This window comes from Salmo salar, chromosome 16, assembly GCF_965601325.2.
Source record: "Salmo salar chromosome 16, fSalSal1, whole genome shotgun sequence".
NCBI lineage: Eukaryota > Metazoa > Chordata > Actinopteri > Salmoniformes > Salmonidae > Salmo > Salmo salar.
The window spans coordinates 78,035,001-78,058,357 of record NC_138306.1 but is presented as its reverse complement, the minus strand read 5'-3'; the positions used below and the strand labels follow the sequence as shown (position 1 = coordinate 78,058,357).

At 47.9% G+C, this 23,357-nt stretch overlaps 1 protein-coding gene across 3 annotated transcripts in view; it reads right to left on the bottom strand.

Moving 5' to 3' along the window:
• Positions 1-5,371: 5,371 nt before the first annotated feature.
• Positions 5,372-23,357, bottom strand: part of LOC106575641 (histone deacetylase 4) — an 80,661-nt gene continuing 62,675 nt past the window's right edge. For all 3 annotated transcript variants that reach the window (XM_045697928.2, XM_045697925.2, XM_082962985.1), the window contains 13 exons: positions 23,083-23,283; positions 21,589-21,784; positions 21,154-21,287; positions 20,742-20,891; positions 20,133-20,240; positions 19,828-19,971; positions 19,564-19,683; positions 19,383-19,480; positions 18,807-18,925; positions 13,617-13,750; positions 13,353-13,437; positions 9,329-9,461; positions 5,372-9,245 (listed from right to left, as the gene is read on the bottom strand). In XM_045697928.2, the coding sequence (XP_045553884.1) occupies positions 9,203-9,245; positions 9,329-9,461; positions 13,353-13,437; positions 13,617-13,750; positions 18,807-18,925; positions 19,383-19,480; positions 19,564-19,683; positions 19,828-19,971; positions 20,133-20,240; positions 20,742-20,891; positions 21,154-21,287; positions 21,589-21,784; positions 23,083-23,283 (1,665 nt within the window). In that variant the 3' untranslated portion in view covers positions 5,372-9,202. The remainder of the gene's footprint in view (positions 9,246-9,328; positions 9,462-13,352; positions 13,438-13,616; positions 13,751-18,806; positions 18,926-19,382; positions 19,481-19,563; positions 19,684-19,827; positions 19,972-20,132; positions 20,241-20,741; positions 20,892-21,153; positions 21,288-21,588; positions 21,785-23,082; positions 23,284-23,357) is intronic.

Below are 23,357 nucleotides of genomic sequence, written 5' to 3'. Positions count from 1 at the left end.
ACCCTCAATAGGCAACGAAGGACGCACCCCCACAACAACCTCACCTTCACCAATCCACAATCCAACATCAGTTTATGCAATGGAACTGACAGTGTTCAAACCTATTCCCCTAATTAGAACACTATTCCCCGAATCATTCTCAGCAGACAAGGGTAACAGATTCCAACACAAACGATTCAGAGGCACCTGTGTCTCTTAGGATCTTCACTGGCACTAGGTTCTTACTTCCTAACATAGACACAAAACCCTCCGTAATGAAAGGTAAATAGTCTGGGTCAATATGGACTTTCACATGCCCCTGGGCCTGAGACAATGTGTCAGGAGTGAACTGATGTGGAACAGGCGCAGCTAATGCCGTAGGCTTAGATTTAACATAAGCACATGTACTGAATTTACCCCTAGCCCTGAGAACCGGACATTCGTTTTTCCAATGACCTGAGCCTTGACAGTAGTGACACTCTTGACCAAAGTCAGTTTTACCACGGGAGTCAGGCTCAACCCTAGTTGAAAAAAACTCTGCCCGTGAACCAAAGTATCTCAGTGAGCGAGGCCCAATTCTCTCCGAACGCCCCCGCTCACTCCGAATACGGGGTTCTGCAAAAACACTTTTGTGAGTCAAAACATATTTGTCCGCCAAAACCGCAGCTTCAGCGACAATCTTTACTTTTCGTTCTTTAAATGTACGTCGCTATACGATCAGGGATTGTGTCCTTAAATTGCTCTAGCATAATCAGATCACACAGCCCTTGGAAAGTCATAACTGCAGAGGCGGAACACCAGCGATTAAACTGTGAAGATAATTCTCGCGCAAACTCAACACGAGTCTGCTTATCATCCCTTTTTAAAGTTCTAACCAATTCATGAATCTGTAACACAGCTGTTTTAACCTTATCATAACTGACACTGTCAGCTACACTAAGAGCGGAATATGCTTCCTGTGCTTTACCAGTCAACACACACTGCAACATTAAAGTGTGGTCAGAATCAGGCCAACTCCTAGAGTCAGCAACACGATCAAACAACGAAAAGAATGTCTCAGGGTCCTGTTCATTAAACTGAGGCAACAACCGTAAGTTCCCAATAATATCAAATGTGTCCAGGGCACGACCAAAAGAGGAACGGCCCCTAGGTAAATCTGGGTCACCTTCCCAGAGCAGACTCTCCCCTGAGAGCTTTCCTTCCCTAACCAGCTCTAGTCGCTCTTGTTGCAGCTTGATTTTAGCACGCTCCATATCCTGTTTAAATTCCAATTCCTTTTCATATTTTATACGATCATGCTCTAGCTTCTTACGATCGTGCTCTAGCTGTAACAGAAGCAGTTCTTTCTGCTGTTAAAAAAGACTACTAGGACTAACAGATGGAGTGGCCATTGTAACGTTACAGGGAGACGGCGAGTCCTCAGCAGAGGCTGCCCCAGTGGTAACTTCAAGAATACCACTCTCCATCAGATTGACCTTCAATATCAACCTAATAGAATTTTTGACATTTATCACTAATTTCAACCTTGTAGTGTTCAGCAACCTTCAACAGATGTTGGACGATGTAGTGATATATGCAGACACTTGGGAGGAACATCTGTCCCGTATTCAAGCCTTGTTCGACCGCCTAGCTGCGGGTCGCCTCACGATCAATCTGGCTAAATGTGAGTTTGCTCAGGCGACCGTTACATACCCTGGAAAGGTGGTTGGGCAGGGTGAAGTGTGTCCTGTTCGGGCTAAAGTGGTAGCTATTGATGCTTTTCCACCACCAACTACTAAAAAGGAACTGATGCGTTTCTTGGGAATGATTGGTTATTACCGTAGTTTTTGTAGGACCTTCTCTACTGTTGTTGCTCCCTTGACAGATTTGCTAAAACCTAAGGCTGTTTACGTCTGGTCTTCTCGTTGTCAACAGGCTTTTTAAGATGCAAAGAGGTTGCTTACCTCAACTCCGGTGCTGGTTGCTCCTCGCGTGGATTTGTCATTTACCTTGCAGGTGGACGATAGTCATGTGGGGGCAGGTGTAGTTTTGCTGCAAGCAGATGTGTCGGGTTGAGAGGCCTGTTAATGTCATTGCTGACGCTCTCTCTCGTGTGCCCAGTTCCTGAATGTCCACGTGACTGACCACTTATTTTGTGTCTGGTATTGTCCTGTTCTGTCGCTCTTGTCTATTCCCTTCTGGTCTTGTTTTCTTTTCTCTTAAAGGTTGCTTCCTGTCCACAAAGGTTGCTGAGGTCTGGGGAGGACGAGGTTGGCTGGGGCGAAGGGACGCAAAGGCTGGATTAATTTGTTGTGTGACTGGTATGGTGTTCCGGGGTCTTTGTTGATCCCCGGTTTTATGGGGGGGGGGGGGGGGGGGGTGACGACCCTCCAACTCTGTCTGCCGAATTCTCTCTCTTTGCTCTCGTTTCCCTTAATAGGATGTCGGTGGGCGGAGCCGGGAGGGTCGTCAGAGAAATGGGACACACCTGGGCTCGGGTGTGTCCCAGGATAAATGCTCCTCTTCCCCAGTCTCCCCGTGAATATCTCCATGCAAACACAGACAGATTTTGGTTGTGGCATTTTGTGGCTATTTGGTTTGTTTGCGTTGGCACCTTTCAACAGCCCTCATTATCACATGTATACACACGACCACTCACACTACTGACTAAACACACCATTGTTAATTTTATTTACTTTACTTAATAAATATATTTTGTTATTCTTTACCTCCACGTTGTCTCCCTTTTTGTTACGGGCTGAAATCACAAGACAGACGGGGTACATCAGACATGCTGCCTGTAAAACCCCTAAAACTGGTTTCCACTAGTTACCATAGCTGCAAAGTCAAATTGGCAAAAAATTAAAGACCAAAACTATTTTGGATTTTCATGATATTTTTACTTGATTAATTTAAGGTTAGGCATAAGGTTAGCAGTGTGGTTAAGGTTAGGTTTAAAATAACATTTTAATAAGAGAAATTTAAGAAATAGGCAGGGTTTATGACTTTGTGGCTCTGGTAACTAGTGACGACACCTAAAACCTCTTAGCTGGCCCAACAGTGCCTGACAAGGCAGTACTCAGTAATAACCACAAAACCATCTCAAATACTAAAATACTAGTCTGCTTTACAGTACCATGTGAATGAGCCACATGTCTAAAGTTATTACCCCAAAATAATAATATAAAAAAAGGGGGTGTATATTTATTATGTCTAATATTACTATTACAATCACTTAATCACACACTCTCAATCTAGCGTCAGATCATCTCGTCCAAATAACCAGTGATGTAAAACTTAAGCCCCGGAGGAACTATTGCTGCTATAAAAAGGTTCAGACTACCGCATTTGGGGCCCAGTAGACTTCCTGCAATTCTACACATTTTACCACAGGGCAGAGAATTGTGTAGAATTGCAGGAAATTAGCTTTTAAACTGCTGAATTTTCTCTTCGTATCTTTTCGCTCTGTAATAATACATTTTGGGGGTTGGGGGCCCCCTGAAGGCCGGGGGCCCGGGGCTTGTGCCCGGTTGGTAATCTGGCCATGTCCATGTAACCGATGTGAAATGGCTAGTTAGTTAGCGGTGGTGCGCGCTAATAGCATTTCAATCAGTGACGTCACTCGCTCTGAGACTTGAAGTAGGGTTTCCCCTTGCGTTGCAAGGGCCGCGGCTTTTGTGGCGCGATGGGTAACGATGCTTCGTGGGTGTCAGTTGTTGATGTGTGCAAGGGTCCCTGGTTCGGGCCCGGGTTGGGGCGAAGAGAGGGACGGAACCTACACTGTTACACCCATAGTATAAAGACAGATATATGTACTATTCATGTTTCTGTAAGTTGCCAACAAGATGAATCACCAGATAACACCGATCCTATCCCCAATCCAAAACTTATGTTCGTATGGTTGCCAGATTCTGGTTGCCACTACAGCACCTGTTAATCTCTCTGCTAAGGCCAGCCTATTACCATTGCTTACAGCATCACTTACGAAACAGCCATGAGCCTGAGTGTGTACGACTAATAAAACGTTTTTCAGATTCCTATTGAACGCTTCCATCTGTGTTCCACTGCTGAGGATCTTAAAGAAAAAAGGCACTTTTCATACTAGCTAACAAATACTTAGAGGGAAAATGCACTTGATACGATTGTGATGTGTTGTCTCACCTAGCTATTTTAAAAGATTAACGCACTCTCACTAAGTCGCTCTGGATAAGAGCCTCTGCTAAATGACTAAAATGTAAATGTGTTGTGCCAGAGTAGGTGAGAGAAGATACATAATATACACTTGAAGTTAGCACTGCATTTCCGCCCTCCAGGCTAACACACACATTACACAATATAATTATCATGGGCTCTCCTAGTTGTTATGAACAGGCTGAGTGGGGTAGGGTAGTACATTGAAATGCACGGGGAAGGATGTGTGGGTGTCCCTCTTCTCCCTCTCTGAATGTAATTATGCATCACACTGATTTAGAAGCATCCAGCCTGCTGCTAACGGACAGTACATGCTAAATTATTATAGAGCATTGGCCTCCATCTTCTAGCATTACCTTTGCACTTGTAGGCCTTTTAGGTGTTCAGTACCTACCAGAGCTGTCCTCACATTTCCCTTACATATTAGTCATTAACTAGCCTGGTTAAAGCCTGGTTAGCCTGCATAGGATTAAGTCTGGTTTAATCAGGAACCTTACTCACCATTTCACAGTTCAGTGTTGAGAACTAAACACCAGCATTGTTAGTGTTTCACATTAGGAGAAAGAGACTTGATTATTTACAACTATATTTGATTATTTTCTCCTAACATTGTGATAACTGGTTGTAGTTCCTATGGCGATACTGTTGAAATACACCTGGTAATGTATGGCTTTGATGCATTTTGTGATGAATAACTGAGTTGAAGCCGAACAGATATCTGGGCGGCTAACAAACTAACGCTCTCATATTGTTCTCTTCCTCAGATGTGTTTCTCCAACACAGACATCTTATTTTACGTCTCCGCTGACATCTAGTGAAACTCCAGGGGAAGTTACACTACAATGTGTCACGCTGCTGTTACGACCACCCTGCAGGTACATGGTTCACCCAGCGAGTAGCAAACAAAGAGACTCTCTCCCCAAACTCTCTCGGGGTCTCTAATAATTTCAGTGGTCGTACGGATCAAAGGTCTCAGAGTAGGGGTGCTGATCTAGGATCTCCTGTCCAGTAATCTTAGTAATTCATTATCAAAAAGGCCAAACTGATCTTAGATCAGGACTCTCTACTCTGAGACGCTTTGTGAATACTGGCCCAAGATCTACACCAGTACCTAGGAAGGTTGTGGTTTCTGGACAGGGCCTTTGATACTCAAGAATATATTGACTTGACATAGGTCTGGTAACTACATAAATATAGCGTCACAATTAACACACAAGACAACTTCATTTTTCAGAAATATATTTTAGAGTTTATGTCTGAGACAAAATGTCAAAAGCATATAGGTCCCAACAAGATATCATTTGTAACAATGGAATGGAAAGAAAACAAAAATAACTTTTTCATTTACATATGTAAACCGAGAATAGCTCTTTTTAACCACAGTGGTTTTAAATACAACTGGCTTAAGTGGATAAGAGTCTGCAGAAAAATCCCTTCCAATCAACCACATATGGAGTGTTTAAAGGTCTGACGTTTTAGCCATTGTCTACTTTGTGTGTCTGTCCCCAACACTCTAGAAACACTCTTAGGGAGAGACAAGCAGTCTAGATGGGTGTAATGCCACGTTCGTGTGGTATCGGAAGTTCCTATTTCCAACTGAGAAGTTTCACTTGAGTGACCCTCCAAGTCAGAATTTCAAGTGGGAAACTGAGAAAATGTTGTTGCCCGAGTTGGCGAGTTGTGACATTTCATCACTGACCTTTAACCTTTACAACCAAAAAAAATAACAAATCAGTTTGACAACTATGACCTCATCAATATGGAGAACGTAGCTAGTTTGACCATATTGTCAATGTTAAGCAAGCTAGCTAACTTTATTATTAGCAACCTTGATAAGCTAGCAACATTTTTTCCGACTTCAAAAGCACAATCATGTCGGACTTAATTGTCCCACTTCCCCATTTCCCATGAGCATGTGAAGCCAGCATAAATACACTCGGAGATTAGCCTAGCTAATCCATATTCCTCTTACTCTAAACATAGTCAAGTCTATTGTCCATTATCTTGTTTAAGTGCTGGGTAATTTCCCTGCAAAAACTGAGCATTTGAATTTTTTTTAATCTAATGTGGAATTCATTTTGACAAGTTAAGTCCTTTGTATCCTTAGTACACCAAAGAAGAAGAGACATTCACGCTGGGTTTTCTGGGATGAGATTTAGTCCTCCAGTTTTCTTCTACTGTGCAAATACAGTGTTACACAGACGTACAGTCAGACAGGCATGCGGACAGACAAACCATGCAGAGAATTAGAGGCCGTGAAAGAAAAAACCCAGAAACGTTAAAGAAATGTTTTTTAAAGGAACATACCAAAACCTGGGGCTCTGAAACAATTCATAGGAACGGTGAGTCAGAGCAAACACAAAGCAAAGCAAAAATAAATCATGAAAAGGAAACATGATACTACCAAAATTAGTGTAAGAACATTATTGAAAAGTAAAAGGAGTTATTTACTCGGGATGAGAATAGTTTGAACTACAATGAGACCATGCCTACCCACTAATATCATGACTGTGGTTTCTTAACAACCCCACTAATGTAGCGACAACAGGAAGAAGTGATGTCACAACATTTTCTGAAATTGAGGTATGCTAATGTACAGTAACCATGGCAGCAGAGCAGTAACCATGGCAGCACAGCAGTAACCATGCTATCAAGCAACAACAGTGTATTATTGTGTCAAAAGTAACCTCGGTATGACATTTTGGTTGGTCCCAATGAAGTAAAATGCGAAAGCTAAGTGTCTTTAAAATGCCCCATGCTTTTCTTGAGAGTCTAGCTAGCTACAGTGCAGCCAGGAACAATACAGTACAAAAACAAATCAGTGTGTTCCCCTTTCTGTGTTCAGAGTGATGTGTGGAAGAGAGACCAAATACAGTGCTGCTGAGTGCAGGGCCTGCTCCAACCAGGGCCAACTTAAAACAGTGCTGCTGAGTGCAGGGCCTGCTCCAACCAGGGCCAACTTAAAACAGTGCTGCTGAGTACAGGGCCTGCTCCAACCAGGGCCAACTTAAAACAGTGCAGTCAACCTCAATCCCCCACATAAGGTTTTTAGAGTTATTTACTGGAGTGATACCATCTTTGCCATAGCTAGTCTCTTTCACAACGTCATAGCTCTCATGTAGGCTACGTATATAATATATTTCTAGGTTTTCCCATGTACAACTTCTCTGTAAACAGGATCATTCTGTAAGTAAATAGACAATTGCTGGAATCATGGTATAAAGTAGAAAGGCTGATCTCCATCCCAATGCATGAGGAGGACACTAAGAGCAAGTGGCACATCAACTGTACAGAGTAACAACACAAAATGACAAATACGCAGATATAAAATGTATGTTAAAAATTAGAGATTTTCAATACATGCCAAAAATAGAATTGTCACACACTTGAGATCATTGATTAAGAAAAAGTTGATGATGGTATAGTCGATTGACTAGCTTGATGTGGAAATGATAGTTTCAAAGATGGCAAATTAACACTTGGCTTTACAATATGTTCAATTCAATATACATGACAAGATGTTTATAGGAACTATTAACTAAGGTAGTTGCCAAACAATACATTGGAATTGAATAATTATTTAACTAAAGGTTGAGATATATATGTTTGATCCGTTACCTCCAGAACAGTGTGCATGGTATCAAAAGCCTTGTTTGAGAAAGCCAGTAGCAGTACTGTGTGTGCCTGCTGTTACTAGTGGTACGAAAGAGCTGGATGCAAACTCATGCTTTGGCTTTTTTTTGTTGCTTGACTACTTCTTTTTGGATAACCTTTAACCTCGCAACCGACAGGTCTTTCCGGTGAGACATGCTTTTGTTATCGTTAGCGATTCGTTATGTGATAAAGGGAAGCTACATAAGGCTAACCTTCAACAGTGCTTTACGAATCAACTGGAAGTTGAACGTTTCAAATGTTTGCTTGCAACTACCTTTTTGAAGCGTTTTTACAGAAAAATATATCAATCCAAAAGTTGAATAACCCCTAAAAGAGGCTGTGAGAGACAAACGCTGTCTACGTCACAATCCTGGTAAACATGCTGAAAGATCAGTTATTCCACCATCCTGTCCTCTTTCAAACAGGAAAATGTATTTCTCTCTCCCCCCTGGTCAGGAACATCATTTAAGGCAATCTTCATTTCTGACTCAATCCTGAAATCCATCAGAGCTTCACAAAGGCACTCTCTCATTGGTGGACCCTCCATCACAGAACTACCAGCTGCATCAATAAGGCAAAGATCCAATAGCCTCATCATCCAATAACGGCAAAGGCCGCTTGCTCAACGGCCAACCACAGTCAAGTCTACTGTCCTCAGCCAATGACAGCCCGACAATTCTCCTAGGGGCTTTTTTGTCCGCCATCTCTCATCAGTAGCCACCATCTCCATCAGTAGCCACCATCTCTCATCAGTAGCCACCATCTCTCATCAGTAACCACCATCTCCATCAGTAGCCACCATCTCCATCAGTAGCCACCATCTCCATCAGTAGCCACCATCTCCATCAGTAGCCACCATCTCCATCAGTAGCCACCATCTCCATCAGTAGCCACCATCTCCATCAGTAGCATGTCCTCCATTTAGGAGGACAAAAGCAGGAGAGAAAATAAATGTCCAAGCTTTGTGTGACAGCCGGACTTGTCCCGTCCTCTGTCTCCATATTTGGCCACGGGGGAGCTCTGAAAAGCACCAGATCTTTCCCTTCTCCTCCTCCACTCTGAGTACCCACGCCCTGCCTCGGTGCTAGGGTGTCTTCTGGGGGCGTCTTCTGGGGATGCCTCAGTCTGACTGGCAGAAACAAACGTCTCTTTAGAGTCACGGTGAGCTGACCGCGCTGAGCTGCAGCGCTTTGTCACTTCCGTCCTTCATATCCTATCCCCATTGACTCCCTACTCTGAAGCCCATCCCTCTCCCTCATTGGCAGAGGAGCTGCCAATCAAGGTGTTAGGCACGGCGTGGAGGGACTATAATGAATGGGACAGTCGAGACTCTCCAGAAGGTAGTCTTCCGAGCTGCAGAGGCCGACAGTCACGGTGCGACGCCCTTATGCTTCCCCCCCTATAATGGTGCTTCCTCCTCCATGGGTTCCTCCTCCGACCTGCTAAGGGGAACAAGAGGAGAGAAAGGTGCGTCAAAACGGGTGCATCTCAATAGAACTGGATGGTAGAAGCTATGGTGACCTACCTCTGTTTGTTGGCCACGGAGAGAGAGGCCATGGCGCTGACGGTCTCAGCCTCCTCCGAGTCTCCTCTCTGAGCCTCCAGCACAGACAGGCCCAGCCTGGGGGAGCCACGCTGCATGGAGCGCCAGTACTTACCTGGAGAGAGAGGCAGGGAGGGAGGGAGCGAGAGAGAGAGAGAGTGAGAGGGAGGGAGCGAGAGAGAGAGGGAGGGAGGGAGGGGAGGGAGCGAGAGAGAGAGAGGGAGGGAGCGAGAGGGGAGGGGAGGGAGCGAGAGGGGAGGGAGCGAGAGGGGAGGGAGCGAGAGGGGAGGGAGCGAGAGGGGGAGGGAGCGAGAGAGTGGGGGAGCGAGAGAGTGGGGGAGCGAGAGAGAGGGGGAGCGAGAGAGAGGGGGAGCGAGAGAGAGGGGGAGCGAGAGAGAGGGGGAGCGAGAGAGAGGGGGAGCGAGAGAGAGGGGGAGCGAGAGAGAGGGGGAGCGAGAGAGAGGGGGAGCGAGCCGGAGGGAGGGAGCGAGAGGGAGGGAGAGAGGGAGCGAGAGGGAGGGAGAGAGGGAGCGAGAGGGAGGGAGTGAGGGAGCGAGAGGGAGGGAGTGAGGGAGGGAGCGAGAGAGAGAGAGGGAGGGAGCGAGAGAGAGAGAGGGAGGGAGCGAGAGAGAGAGGGAGGGAGGGAGAGAGAGAGAGAGAGAGAGAGAGAGGGAGGGAGCGAGAGAGAGAGAGGGAGGGAGCGAGAGAGAGAGAGAGCGAGAGAGAGAGGGAGCGAGAGAGAGGGAGGGAGCGAGAGAGAGGGAGGGAGCGAGAGAGAGAGAGGGAGGGAGCGAGAGAGAGGGAGGGAGGGAGCGAGAGAGAGGGAGGGAGGGAGGGAGCGAGAGGGGGAGGGAGCGAGAGGGGGAGGGAGCGAGAGGGGGAGGGAGCGAGAGGGGGAGGGAGCGAGAGGGGGAGGGAGCGAGAGGGAGCGGGTGCGAGAGGGGGAGGGAGCGAAAGGGGGAGGGAGCGAGAGGGGGAGGGAGCGAGAGGAGCGGGAGCGAGAGGGGGAGGGAGCGAGAGGGGAGGGAGCGAGAGGGGAGGGAGCGAGAGGGGAGGGAGCGAGAGGGGAGGGAGCGAGAGGGGGGGGAGCGAGAGGGGGGTGGGCGAGAGAGAGGGGGAGCGAGAGAGAGGGGGAGCGAGCCGGAGGGAGGGAGCGAGAGGGAGGGAGGGAGCGAGAGGGAGGGAGAGAGGGAGCGAGAGGGAGGGAGTGAGGGAGCGAGAGGGAGGGAGTGAGGGAGCGAGAGGGAGGGAGTGAGGGAGCGAGAGGGAGGGAGTGAGGGAGCGAGAGGGAGGGAGTGAGGGAGCGAGAGGGAGGGAGAGAGGGAGCGAGAGGGAGGGAGAGAGGGAGCGAGGGAGCGAGAGGGAGGGAGGGGGAGGGAGGGAGGGAGGGAGGGAGCGAGAGGGAGGGAGCGAGCGGGAGGGAGCGAGAGAGCGAGCGGGAGGGAGCGAGAGAGCGAGCGGGAGGGAGCGAGAGAGCGAGAGAGGGAGCGAGAGGGAGGGAGCGAGAGAGAGAGCGAGAGGGAGGGAGCGAGAGAGAGAGCGAGAGGGAGGGAGCGAGAGAGAGAGCGAGAGGGAGGGAGCGAGAGAGAGAGCGAGAGGGAGGGAGCGAGAGAGAGAGCGAGAGGGAGGGAGCGAGAGCGGAGGGAGCGAGGAGAGAGCGAGAGGGAGGGAGCGAGAGAGAGCGAGAGAGCGGGAGGGAGGGAGGGGCGAGAGGGGAGGGAGCGAGAGGGGGGAGGAGGGCGGGAGGGAGGAGGGGAGGGAGCGAGAGGGGGAGGGAGCGAGAGGGGGAGGGAGCGAGAGGGGGAGGGAGCGAGAGGGAGCGGGAGCGAGAGGGAGCGAGAGGGGGAGGGAGCGAGAGGGGGAGGGAGCGAGAGGGGGAGGGAGCGAGAGGGGGAGGGAGCGAGAGGGGGAGGGAGCGAGAGGGGAGGGAGCGAGAGGGGGAGGGAGCGAGAGGGGAGGGAGCGAGAGGGGAGGGAGCGAGAGGGGAGGGAGCGAGAGGGGAGGGAGCGAGAGGGGGAGGGAGCGAGAGGGGAGGGAGCGAGAGGGGAGGGAGCGAGAGGGGAGGGAGCGAGAGGGGAGGGAGCGAGAGGGGGGGGAGCGAGAGGGGGGGGAGCGAGAGAGAGGGGGAGCGAGAGAGAGGGGGAGCGAGAGGGAGGGAGAGAGGGAGCGAGGGAGCGAGAGGGAGGGAGGGGGAGGGAGCGAGAGGGGGAGGGAGCGAGAGGGGGAGGGAGCGAGAGGGAGCGGGAGCGAGAGGGAGCGAGAGGGGGAGGGAGCGAGAGGGGGAGGGAGCGAGAGGGGAGGGAGCGAGAGGGGAGGGAGCGAGAGGGGAGGGAGCGAGAGGGGAGGGAGCGAGAGGGGAGGGAGCGAGAGGGGGAGGGAGCGAGAGGGGGAGGGAGCGAGAGGGGGGGGGAGCGAGAGAGAGGGGGAGCGAGAGAGAGGGGGAGCGAGAGAGAGGGGGAGCGAGAGAGAGGGGGAGCGAGAGGGAGGGAGAGAGGGAGCGAGGGAGCGAGAGGGAGGGAGCGAGAGAGCGAGAGGGAGGGAGCGAGAGAGCGAGAGGGAGGGAGCGAGAGAGCGAGAGGGAGGGAGCGAGAGAGCGAGAGGGAGGGAGCGAGAGAGCGAGAGGGAGGGAGCGAGAGTGCGAGAGGGAGGGAGCGAGAGAGCGAGAGGGAGGGAGCGAGAGAGCGAGAGGGAGGGAGCGAGAGAGCGAGAGGGAGGGAGCGAGAGAGCGAGAGGGAGGGAGCGAGAGAGCGAGAGGGAGGATAGAGAGAGTACAATGTTAAAGGACCAGTAAGTTACTGTAGAAGCTAGCAGATTCATGACTTACCAACAACAGCTGCAAATCCCAATAAAACTACATCATACTTTGAAGTTCACATTCCTTGATTTGTCTAACACTATCATGTTTCCTTGATTTGTCTAGCACTATCATGTTTCCTTGATTTGTCTAACACCATCATGTTTCCTTGATTTGTCTAGCACTATCATGTTTCCTTGATTTGTCTAGCACTATCATGTTTCCTTGATTTGTCTAGCACTATCATGTTTCCTTGATTTGTCTAGCACGATCATGTTTCCTTGATTTGTCTAGCACTATCATGTTTCCTTGATTTGTCTAGCACTATCATGTTTCCTTGATTTGTCTAGCACTATCATGTTTCCTTGATTTGTCTAGCACGATCATGTTTCCTTGATTTGTCTAGCACTATCATGTTTCCTTGATTTGTCTAGCACTATCATGTTTCCTTGATTTGTCTAGCACGATCATGTTTCCTTGATTTGTCTAGCACTATCATGTTTCCTTGATTTGTCTAGCACTATCGTGTTTCCTTGATTTGTCTAGCACTATCATGTTTCCTTGATTTGTCTAGCACTATCATGTTTCCTTGATTTGTCTAGCACTATCATGTTTCCTTGATTTGTCTAGCACTATCATGTTTCCTTGATTTGTCTAGCACTATCATGTTTCCTTGATTTGTCTAGCACGATCATGTTTCCTTGATTTGTCTAGCACGATCATGTTTCCTTGATTTGTCTAGCACTATCATGTTTCCTTGATTTGTCTAACACTATCATGTTTTGTGGGTCAGAGTGTAGTATTTATTTAGTTTCAGAGCACAAATATTTCTCACACTGGCTATAGCAAGGGGCAGGCCTGCCCTGGCAAGTCCGGGGGGTTGCCTGGCAACACGTGCTTCGGAAGAAAGAAAATGTCTGCATAGCGCAACAAAATTCCCATGATTCAATGCTAGGTTTGGCCTGAATTGCTAGCGCGGTAGCTAAAATTTGATTTCAGCTAATAAGGAGCAGTATCTAACGAATAATTAAATTACGGCAATCATTAATCATAAACTATTTACAGTACATCTAATAGAAATATGGATAAATTTGTGGACAAAAAAAATCTAACTTACTCAACCTTTAAGACAGGAGTAAGTTGAGGGAGAATTTCCTGCCTCTTCAATCTCAAGGAATCTCAATCTCAAAGGAAACTGTGCTTGGTACTCACTGTGTGTTTCTATAACCTTCTCTATGGAAGACACAGCATTCTGGTTGGGTCTCTGGTCCAGAAGCACCTGAGGGAGAGGATCCAGCTGTGGACAACACATGCACACTGTCAAACTGTGCTATCTGATAACTGGACACACACCATTCATCCATTCCCTCTCCTTCACAGTTCTTCACCAGACCGCTATAAATGATCTAGTCTGATCATTACCCTTCCTGATTCCTGCCCCCCCCACCCCCCTTCCTTTCTCCCTCCTTCCCTCACCTGGTTGCCCAGCAGAGCGGAGACGCAGGCCTCGGAGGCGTCACAGATGGCCATGAGGTCGTGACCTCCCTCCAATGCCAGCACCACGCGACCCTCCGCCAGGGTCATCAGCTGACGCGTCAGGTACCCAAAACCTGCAGGGGAGGGTGTGTGTGTGAAGGGAGGGGAAGAGATTGGGATCATCAATACAGTGCTTTCGGAAAGTATTCAGACCCCTTGACTTTTTCCACATTTTGTTATGTTACAGCCTTATTCTAAAATGGATTAAATAAATGTTTTTCCTCATCAATCTACACACAATGCCCCATAATGACAAAGCAAAAAACGTTTTTTGGAAATTTTGCAACTGTATTAAAACAAAAAAACTGAAATATCACATTTACATTAGTATTCAGACCCTTTACTCAGTACTTTGTTGAAGCACCTTTGGTAGTGATTACAGCATCGTGTCTTGGGTATGACGCTACAAGCTTGGCACACTTGTATTTGAGAAGTTTCTCCCATTTTTCTCTGCAGATTCTCTCAAGCTCTGTCAGGTTGGATAGGGAGCGTCGCTGCACAGCTATTTTCAGGTCTCTCCAGAGATGTTCGATCGGGTTCAATTCAAATCAAAGTTTGACACGTGCACCGAATACAACAGGTGTAGACCTTACAGTGAAATGCTTACTTACAGGCTCTAACCAATAGTGTTGAAAAGGTATGTGTGTGTGTAAGTAAAGAAATAAAACAACAGTAAAAAGACATTTGAAAATAAGAGTAGCAAGGCTATATACAGACACCGGTTAGTCAGGCTTATTGAGGTAGTATGTACATGTAGGTATGGTTAAAGTGACTGCATATATGATGAACAGAGAGTAGCAGTAGCGTAAAAAGAGGGGTTGGTAGGTGGTGGGACACAATGCACATAGCCCGGTTAGCCAATGTGTGGGAGCACTGGTTGGTCGGGCCAATTGAGGTAGTATGTACATGGATGTATGGTTAAAGTGACTATGCATATAAGATAAACAGAGAGTAGCAGCAGCGTAAAAGAGGGGTTGGGGGGCACACAATGCAAATAGTCCGGGTAACCATTTGGTTACCGGTTCAGGAGTCTTATGGCTTGGGGGTAAAAACTGTTGAGAAGCCTTTTTGTCCTAGACTTGGCACTCTGGTACCGCTTGCCATGCGGTAGTAGAGAGAACAGTCTATGACTGGGGTGGCTGGGGTCTTTAACAATTTTTAGGGCCTTCCTCCGACACACCTGGTGTAGAGGTCCTGGATGGCAGGCAGCTTTGCCCCAGTGATGTACTGGGGCGTACGCACTACCCTCAAGTGCCTTGCGGTCGGAGGCCGAGCAATTGCCGTACCAGGCAGTGATGCAACCGGTCAGGATGCTCTCGATGTTGCAGCTGTAGAACCTTTTGAGGATCTCAGGACCCATGCCAAATCTTTTTAGTTTCCTGAGGGGGAATAGGCTTTGTCGTGCCCTCTTCACGACTGTCTTGGTGTGTTTGGACCATTCTAGTTTGTTGTTGATGTGGACACCAAGGAATTTGAAGCATTCAACCTGCTCCACTACAGCCCCGTCGATGAGAATGGGGACGTGCTCGGTGCTCCTTTTCCTGTAGTCCACAATCATCTCCTTAGTCTTGGTTACGTTGAGGGATAGGTTGTTATTCTGGCACCACCCGACCAGGTCTCTGACCTCCTCCCTATAGGCTGTCTCGTCGTTGTCTGTGATCAGGCCTACCACTGTTGTGTCATCTGCAAACTTAATGATGGTGTTGGAGTCGTGCCTGGCCATGCAGTCGTGGGTGAACAGGGAGTACAGGAGGGGACTGAGCACGCACCCCTGGGGAGCTCCAGTGTTGAGGATCAGCGTGGCAGATGTGTTGCTACCAACCCTCACCACCTGGGGGCGGCCCGTCAGGAAGTCCAGGATCCAGTTGCAGAGGGAGGTGTTTAGTCCCAGGTTGCTGAGCTTAGTGATGAGCTTTGAGGGTACTATGGTGTTGAATGCTGAGCTGTAGTCAATGAATAGCATTCTCACATAGGTGTTCCTTTTGTCCAGGTGGGAAAGGGCAGTGTGTAGTGCAATAGAGATAGCATCATCTGTGGATCTGTTTGGGCGGTATGCAAATTTGAGTGGGTCTAGGGTTTCTTGGATAATGGTGTTGATGTGAGCCATTACCAGCCTTTCAAAGCACTTCATGGCTACTGACGTGAGTGCTACGGGTCTGTAGTCATTTAGGCAGGTTGCCTTTGTGTTCTTGGGCACAGGGACTATTGTGGTCTGCCTGAAGCATGTTGGTATTACAGACTCAATCAGGGACATGTTGAAAATGTCAGTGAAGACACCTGCCAGTTGGTCAGCACATGTCCGGAGCACACGTCCTGGTAATCCGTCTGGCCCCGCAGCCTTGTGTATGTTGACCTGTTTAAAGGTCTTACTCACGTCGGCTACGGAGAGCGTGATCACACAGTCGTCCGGACAGCTGATGCTCTCATGCATGCCTCAGTGTTGCTTGCCTCGAGGCGAGAATAGAAGTGGTTTAGCTCATCTGGTAGGCTCATGTCACTGGGCAGCTCGCGGCTATGCTTCCCTTTGTAGTCTGTAATAGTTTGCAAGCCCTGCCACATCTGATGGTTCGTCGCAGGGCATAGCGGAATTTCTTGTAAGCTTCCGGGTTAGAGTCCCGCACCTTGAAAGCGGCAGCTCTACCCTTTAGCTCAGTGCGAATGTTGCCTGTAATCCATGGCTTCTGGTTGGGGTATGTACGTACAGTCACTGTGGGGACAACGTCCTCAATGCACTTATTGATAAAGCCAGTGACTGATGTGGTGTATTCCTCAATGTCATCGGAAGAATCCTGGAACATGTTCCAGTCTGTGATAGCAAAACAGTCCTGTAGTTTAGCATCTGCTTCATCTGACAATTTTTTTATAGACCGAGTCACTGGTGCTTCCTGCTTTAATTATGGCTTGTAAGCAGGAATCAGGAGGATAGAGTTGTGGTCGGATTTACCAAATGGAGGGCGAGGGAGAGCTTTGTACGCGTCTCTGTGTGTGGAGTACAGGTGATCTAGATTTTTTCCCCCTCTGGTTGCACATTTAACACGTTGATAGAGATTTGGTAGAACTGATTTAAGTTTCCCTGCATTAAAGTCTCCAGCCACTAGGAGCGCCGCCTTTGGGTGAGTGGTTTCCTGTTTGCTTATACAGCTGACTGAGTGCGGTCTTAGTGCCAGCATCTGTTTGTGGTGGTAAATAAACAGCCACGAAAAGTATAGCTGAGAACTCTCTAGGCAAGTAGTGTGGCCTGCAATTTATCACAATATACGCTACTTCAGACGAGCCAAATCTAGAGACTTCCTTAGATTTCGTGCACCAACTGTTGTTTACAAATATGCACAGACCGCCCCCCCCCCCCCCCCCCCCCGTCTTACCGGAGTGTGCTGTTCTATCCTGCCGGTGCAGCGTATATTCCGCTAGCTGAATATCCATGTTGTCATTCAGCTACGATTCCGTGAAACATAGGATATTACAGTTTTTGATGTCCCGTTGGTAGGATATTCGTGATCGTACCTCATCTAGTTTATTGACCAATGATTGCACGTTGCGAGTAGTATTGACGGTAACGGCAGCTTTCCCACTCGCCTTCTGCGGGTCCGGACGAGGCATCCGGCTCTTCGTCCTCTGCGTCACTTCCTTTTGCGAATAATTTGGATGTCTGCCCTGTGGGGTGTTTGGAGAATATCGTGTGAGTCCTGCTTGTTGTTGTTGAAAAAAATCTTTGTCTAATCCGAGGTGAGTGATCGCTGTCCTGATATCTAGAAGCTCTTTTTTGCTGTAAGATACGGTTGCAGAAACATTATGTGCAAAATAAGTTACAAATATCGCGAAAAAAACCTACATAATAGCACAATTGGTTAGGAGACCGTAAAACGGCGGCCATCTCCTCCGGCACCATCTTGTTGTATCCCAGGCTTTGGCTGGGATACTCAAGGACATTCAGTCCCAAAGCTACTCCTACGTTGTCTTGGCTGTCTGCTTAAGGTCATTGTCCTGTTGGAAGATGAACCTTTGCCCCAGTGAGGTCCTGAGCACTCTGGAGCAGGTTTTCATTAAGGATCTCTCTGTACTTTGCTCCGTTGATCTTTCCCTCGATCCTGACTAGTCTCCTAGTCCCTGCTGCTGAAAATCATCCCCACAGCATGATGGTGCCACCACCATGCTTCACCGTAGGGATGGTGCCAGGTTTCCTCCAGACGTGATGCTTGGCATTCAGGCCAAAGAGTTAAATCTTAGTTTAAATCAGACCAGAGAACCTTGTTTCATATGGTCAGAGTCTTTAGGTGCCGTTTGGCAAACTCCAAGAGGGCTGTCATGTGCCTTTTACTGAGGAGTGGCTTCCGTCTGGCCACTCTACCATAAAGGCCTGATTGGTGGAGTGCAGCAGAGATGGTTGCCCTTCTGGAAGGTTCTCCCATCTCCACAGAGGAACTCTGGAGCTCTGTCGGCGTGACCATCGATTTCTTGGTCACCTCCCTGACCAAGGCCCTTCTCCCCCGATTGCTCAGTTTGGCCGGGCGGCCAGCTCTAGGAAGATTCTTGGGGGCTTGTTTTTTGCTTTGACATGCACTGTCAACTGTGGGACCTTATATAGACAGCTGTGTGCCTTTACAAATCAAGTCCAATCAATTGAATTTACCACAGGTAAAACATCTCAAGGATGATCAATGGAAACAGGATGCACCTGAGCAATTTTTTTTGTCTAATAGCAAAGGGTCTGAATAATTATGTAAATAAGGTATTTCTGTTAGTTTTTTTGTATACAGTTGCAAAATATTTTTTTTAAATCTGTTTTCGCTTTGTCATTATGGGTTATTGTGTGTAGATTGATGAGGAACATTTTTAATTTAATCAATTTTAGAATAAGGCTGTAACTCAACAAAATGTGGAAAAAGTCAAGGGGTCTGAATACTTTCCGAATGCACTGTATACCACAGCAGCAAAGAATACAGTGCATGACATACACTAGTATGTGGACACCCCATTAAATTAGTGGATTCCACAGGTGTCCACATACTTTCGGCCATGCAGTGTATCATCTTTTGTCTGTCGTGTTGTGTGTCTGGACCTCAGGCGTCAGCTAATAAAATAAAAGATCCAGATGTCATTGCACCAGTGCTACTTTACACATATACGTACATTTGGAGGTGAGGGTGTAACCGCCTAGGGGAGGAGGGTGACCCTCGACGGCGTCGAAGCCTGAGGAAACCAGCACCACGTCAGGAGCAAATTCATTAGCTATGGGCATCACCACAGACCTAGGGAGAGGGGGAGAGAGAGTTGGTCAGTTTCGCAACTTCAGTGCATGGTGGGTGTTTTTTGATATTTGGTATTTTATTAGAATCATTAGCTGTTGTGAAAGCAGCAGCTACTCTTCCTGGGGTCCACACAGAAGATGAAACATAACATAATACAGAAAATGAATAGACAAGAACAGCTCAAGGACAGAACTATATACATTTATAAACGGCACACTCAGCCTACACATCAATACAAACACACAAACTATCTAGGTCAAGTAGTGGAGAGGATGGTGCCGTGAGGTGTGGCTTTATCTGTTTTTGTAAACCAGGTCTGCTGTTCATTTGAACAATATGAGATGGAAGGGAGTTCCATGCAATAATGGCTCTATATAATACTGTACGCTTTCTTTAAATGGTTCTGGACCTGGGGACTGTGAAAAGACCCCTGGTGGCATGGTGGGGTAAGTGTTACCTGAAGGCTGCCAGGTACTCTGCATCTCCCATAGGTGGCTCCAGCCCACCGGTGAAGGCCATGTTAACGTTAAAACCTACTCCTGGACCACTGCCCACCTGACAGAGAAGGGATGGGAGGAATAGCCATGAGAAAACACACACACACACACACACACGTTTCCATGAGATGTCACCATTACCTCGTCGGGTGCTCCGCTGCCAGGGAAGAAGTTTCCATCGTCGTATCGATGGAGAGACAGGTACAGCACGTTGGGGTCGTCGTAAAATGCCTGCTGGGTCCCGTTGCCATGGTGAACATCCTGATGGACAGCACACATGGCCAATCAGATGACCATTGTCCCATTTTTTTCTTCTTCTTCTTACATCCAATGGTAATTCTACAGTCATTTACAAAATCCACGTTCTCTTTAAAAGGTCAGGTGAAGGACCAGGACCAAACTCACCCAGTCTACTATGAGGATCTTGCAGACGTTGAGTCTCTGTTGGAGCAGTCGGGCTGCGATGGCTACTGAGTTAAAGTAGCAGAAGCCCATGGGAGTGCTCTCTTCTGCATGGTGTCCAGGGGGTCGAACCACAGCAAAGCCGTTCTGGGGACCAGACGCAACAACTACATTACCCACAACTCCATCCACGAGGGGGAGAGATTGAGTGCATTCTTTGTGAAGGGGGGGAAAAAGTGTAGAGCGACCTAACCTTAATGGAGGGATAGAGGGATGAAAAGGAGAAGAGGAGGGTAGAGAGGACGCACCTTCAGTTCACCAGTGGCCACTTTGAACACCAGCTCCACCACAGAACCTACAGCCAGACGAACTGCAGTAGAGGAATGGACCTCGTTCCAGATGGTGTCACTGTCCACCTGCAATCATCATCATCACAGTTAAAGGGACACTTCAGGATGTTGGCAATGAAGCCCTTTATCTACTTCCCCAGAGTCAGTGGAACTCGTGGAGACCATTTTTATGTCTGTGTGCAGTTTGAAAGGAGTTGCTAACTAGCGTTAGCACAATGACTGGACGTCTGTGGTAACAGCTTGCATGTTACCATAATCTAGCATGATAACTGTTACCATAGACGTCCAGTTATTGTGCTAACGCCAGCTAGCATCGACTCGTGAAACTACCTCTAACTTCCTTCATACTGGACACAGAGACGTATCCACGTGTTCATTTGACTTTGGTGAAGTAGATAAATGGGTTCATTGCCAAAATATAAAACGGGGTTAATGATTTAACCATTGAGGAGGAGGAAAACGAAGATGAGGAGGAGAAATAGGAGGAGGCAGAGGAGAAAGAGTAGAAAGAGGAGATGAAAGAAGAGGAGGACGACGAAGAGGAGAAAGAAGAGGAGCAACACTCACCCCCACTCCTCCACATGGTAATCTGACCAACATGGGCGTGACTGAACAGTCTAGTTTCTGTCGGAGGGGGTTGGTTCCATACAGCAGGACGTGGGCTTCAGAGTGGACTGTCTGGAGCTCCTCCAGAGTGGCCTTCCTACCACGGATACACTACACACACACACACACACACACACACACACAAAATGGAGACATGCAACATTTCCTTTCTATTCATTTGTTTTATTTTCTCTGTGTTTAAGTGAATCACAAATTACAAAGTACATGGAAAGGATAAGCAATGATGTCTTTTTATGAATCAGTTGCTAACTCCTAGGAACTGAAATTCATCCTTGTTTGAAGACTACAAATACAAATTCTACTATAACAGAGAATAGCAAAGAGAAGGATGGTTGAAGGCTTTAGAATGTACCTCACACTGTCCCCTAAGTCCTGTCTCCTGCAGTCTGGACCAGATGCTCTGGACGCGGCCGGCGTGCTCCGGATGGGTGTGTGTGTTCCCGCACATACACTGGTGCTTTTGCATCAGAGAGTCATACACCAACCCTGCAGGAATAACCCAGGACATTAGCACCAACACACGCATTGTAATGAACACACACATATCACCACTGACGCACACACACATCCACTCACACAAGTGGAAACAACAAACTGACAGAGCAAAAGAAGGAGGGATAAAGGAGCGACAGACAAAGAGAAATATATAAAAATGCTTCTACATCTGCATTGCTTGCTGTTTTAGGTTTTAAGCTGGGCTTCAGTATAGCACTGTGACATCTGCTGATGGAAAAGAGCTTCATAAATACATGTGATTGATATAAGAGAGAAGAGCATTACTACTAACCTGTGGTGAAGCGAGGTTTGGAGGGAGGCTCAGGGGGCGGGACAGAGATGGGGAAGGAGGAAGCGGAGGCCGGAGATGATTGGGCCCTGGAGAGGGGGCGGTGACCTGGGAAGGTGATTGACAGACCGGCTGCCTCCATGGAAGCCTGATAGTTTCTCAGCTGGTGGATTCTCTGCTGCTCCAACAACATGGCCTGCTGCTCAGAGAGAGGAAAGAGGTGGACGAGGGGAGAGAGAGGAGGGGAAAGAAGGAGAGAGAGAAAGAGAGAAGGGGGAGGGGAAAGAGAAAGGAGGGATAGAAAACAACATTGCTTGATAGCAACAGACACACAGCCACAGATGGCTATTGTGACATTACCTACTCTTTATAATGTGTTTACAACATTCGGCCACACGGTGGCAGTCAAGCTATGTGAGGTGAACCGAAACACATGACATCTGCAGGAGAGTAAGTGGATTTGAAAGATGCATGGTTTCCTCTCATTAAAGGACTCTGTCAGAAGCATAGCATCCTGGGACAGGAAATAGCATATTATTGCCCAAGTGGATCATTCAATAAACACAACTACTGCTAAACGAGATAATTGTGTGTGTGTGTGTGTGTGTGTGTGTGTGTGTGTGTGTGTGTGTGTGTGTGTGTGTGTGTGTGTGAGTGAGTGAGAGAGTGAGTGATAAAGTCAATACCGATATGAAAGTGCTCGTTTTGTACGCTGAGAAGGAGCCTCAAATTTGCATCGTCAAAGTCATGAAAATGCAGTCATTTAAGATAAATATTAAAAGGTATACTTGTTTGTGAGTAAATTTACTTACCATATGCCGGTTTTCAACATATTTGGGGGCCAAGAAGAAGCCGAAAAGTTACCACCGTTTCATGAGAAGTACAACTCCTACCAGGTGTACACTGAGTATACAAAATATAGTTCTTTCCATGACACACTGACCAGGTGAATCCAGGTGAATGGTGTGATCCCTTATTGATGTCACTTGTTAAATCCACTTCAGTGTGTAGACGAAGTGGAAGAGAACAGTTAAATAAGGATTTTTAAGCCTGGGAGACAATTGAGACATGGATTGTGTATGTGTACAATTGAGGGTGAATGGGCAAGACAAAAGATACAAGTGCCTTTGAACGGGGTCTGGCAGTGGCTGCCAGCAGCACCGGTTTGGGTCAAGAACGACAACGCTGCTGGGTTTTTCACGCTCAACAGTTTCCCATGTGTATCAAGAATGGTTCACCACCCAAAGGACATCCAGCCAACTTGACACAACTGTGGAAAGCATGGGAGTCAACATGGGCCAGCCTCCCTGTGGAACGCTTGACACCTTGTAGAGTCCATGCCCTGATGAACTGAGACAGTGCTGATGGGATGATAAATCGATGATCTTGAAACCTATTCAAGACATGACCCTGGAAGTATGACGTAGGATGACATCACTAGCACATCGTGTTGACCTGTGGTAGCTCCCTCTCTCACACTCACTCCTCTCCTCCTACCTGTCTGAACAGTAGTTCCTGCTGCATGTCCTCCTCCTGGTTCTCTTGGGGGTCTGGGGGCTCTTGTTTGATGGCGATCCCACACGGAAAGCCTCCGTCCTGGGGAGAGAGGGCCTGGTGCTCCCTCAGCTCTTCCTCGGTCTCCTCCGGGTGACTCTGGTGCTGCCGGGCCCCCGTGGGCTCACTGGGCTTGCCCATCATCTAAGGAGAAGGTATGGGTCAATCCATCGTCTAGTCATTGATGATATGCAGTACAGTAGTAGTACAGTAGTAGT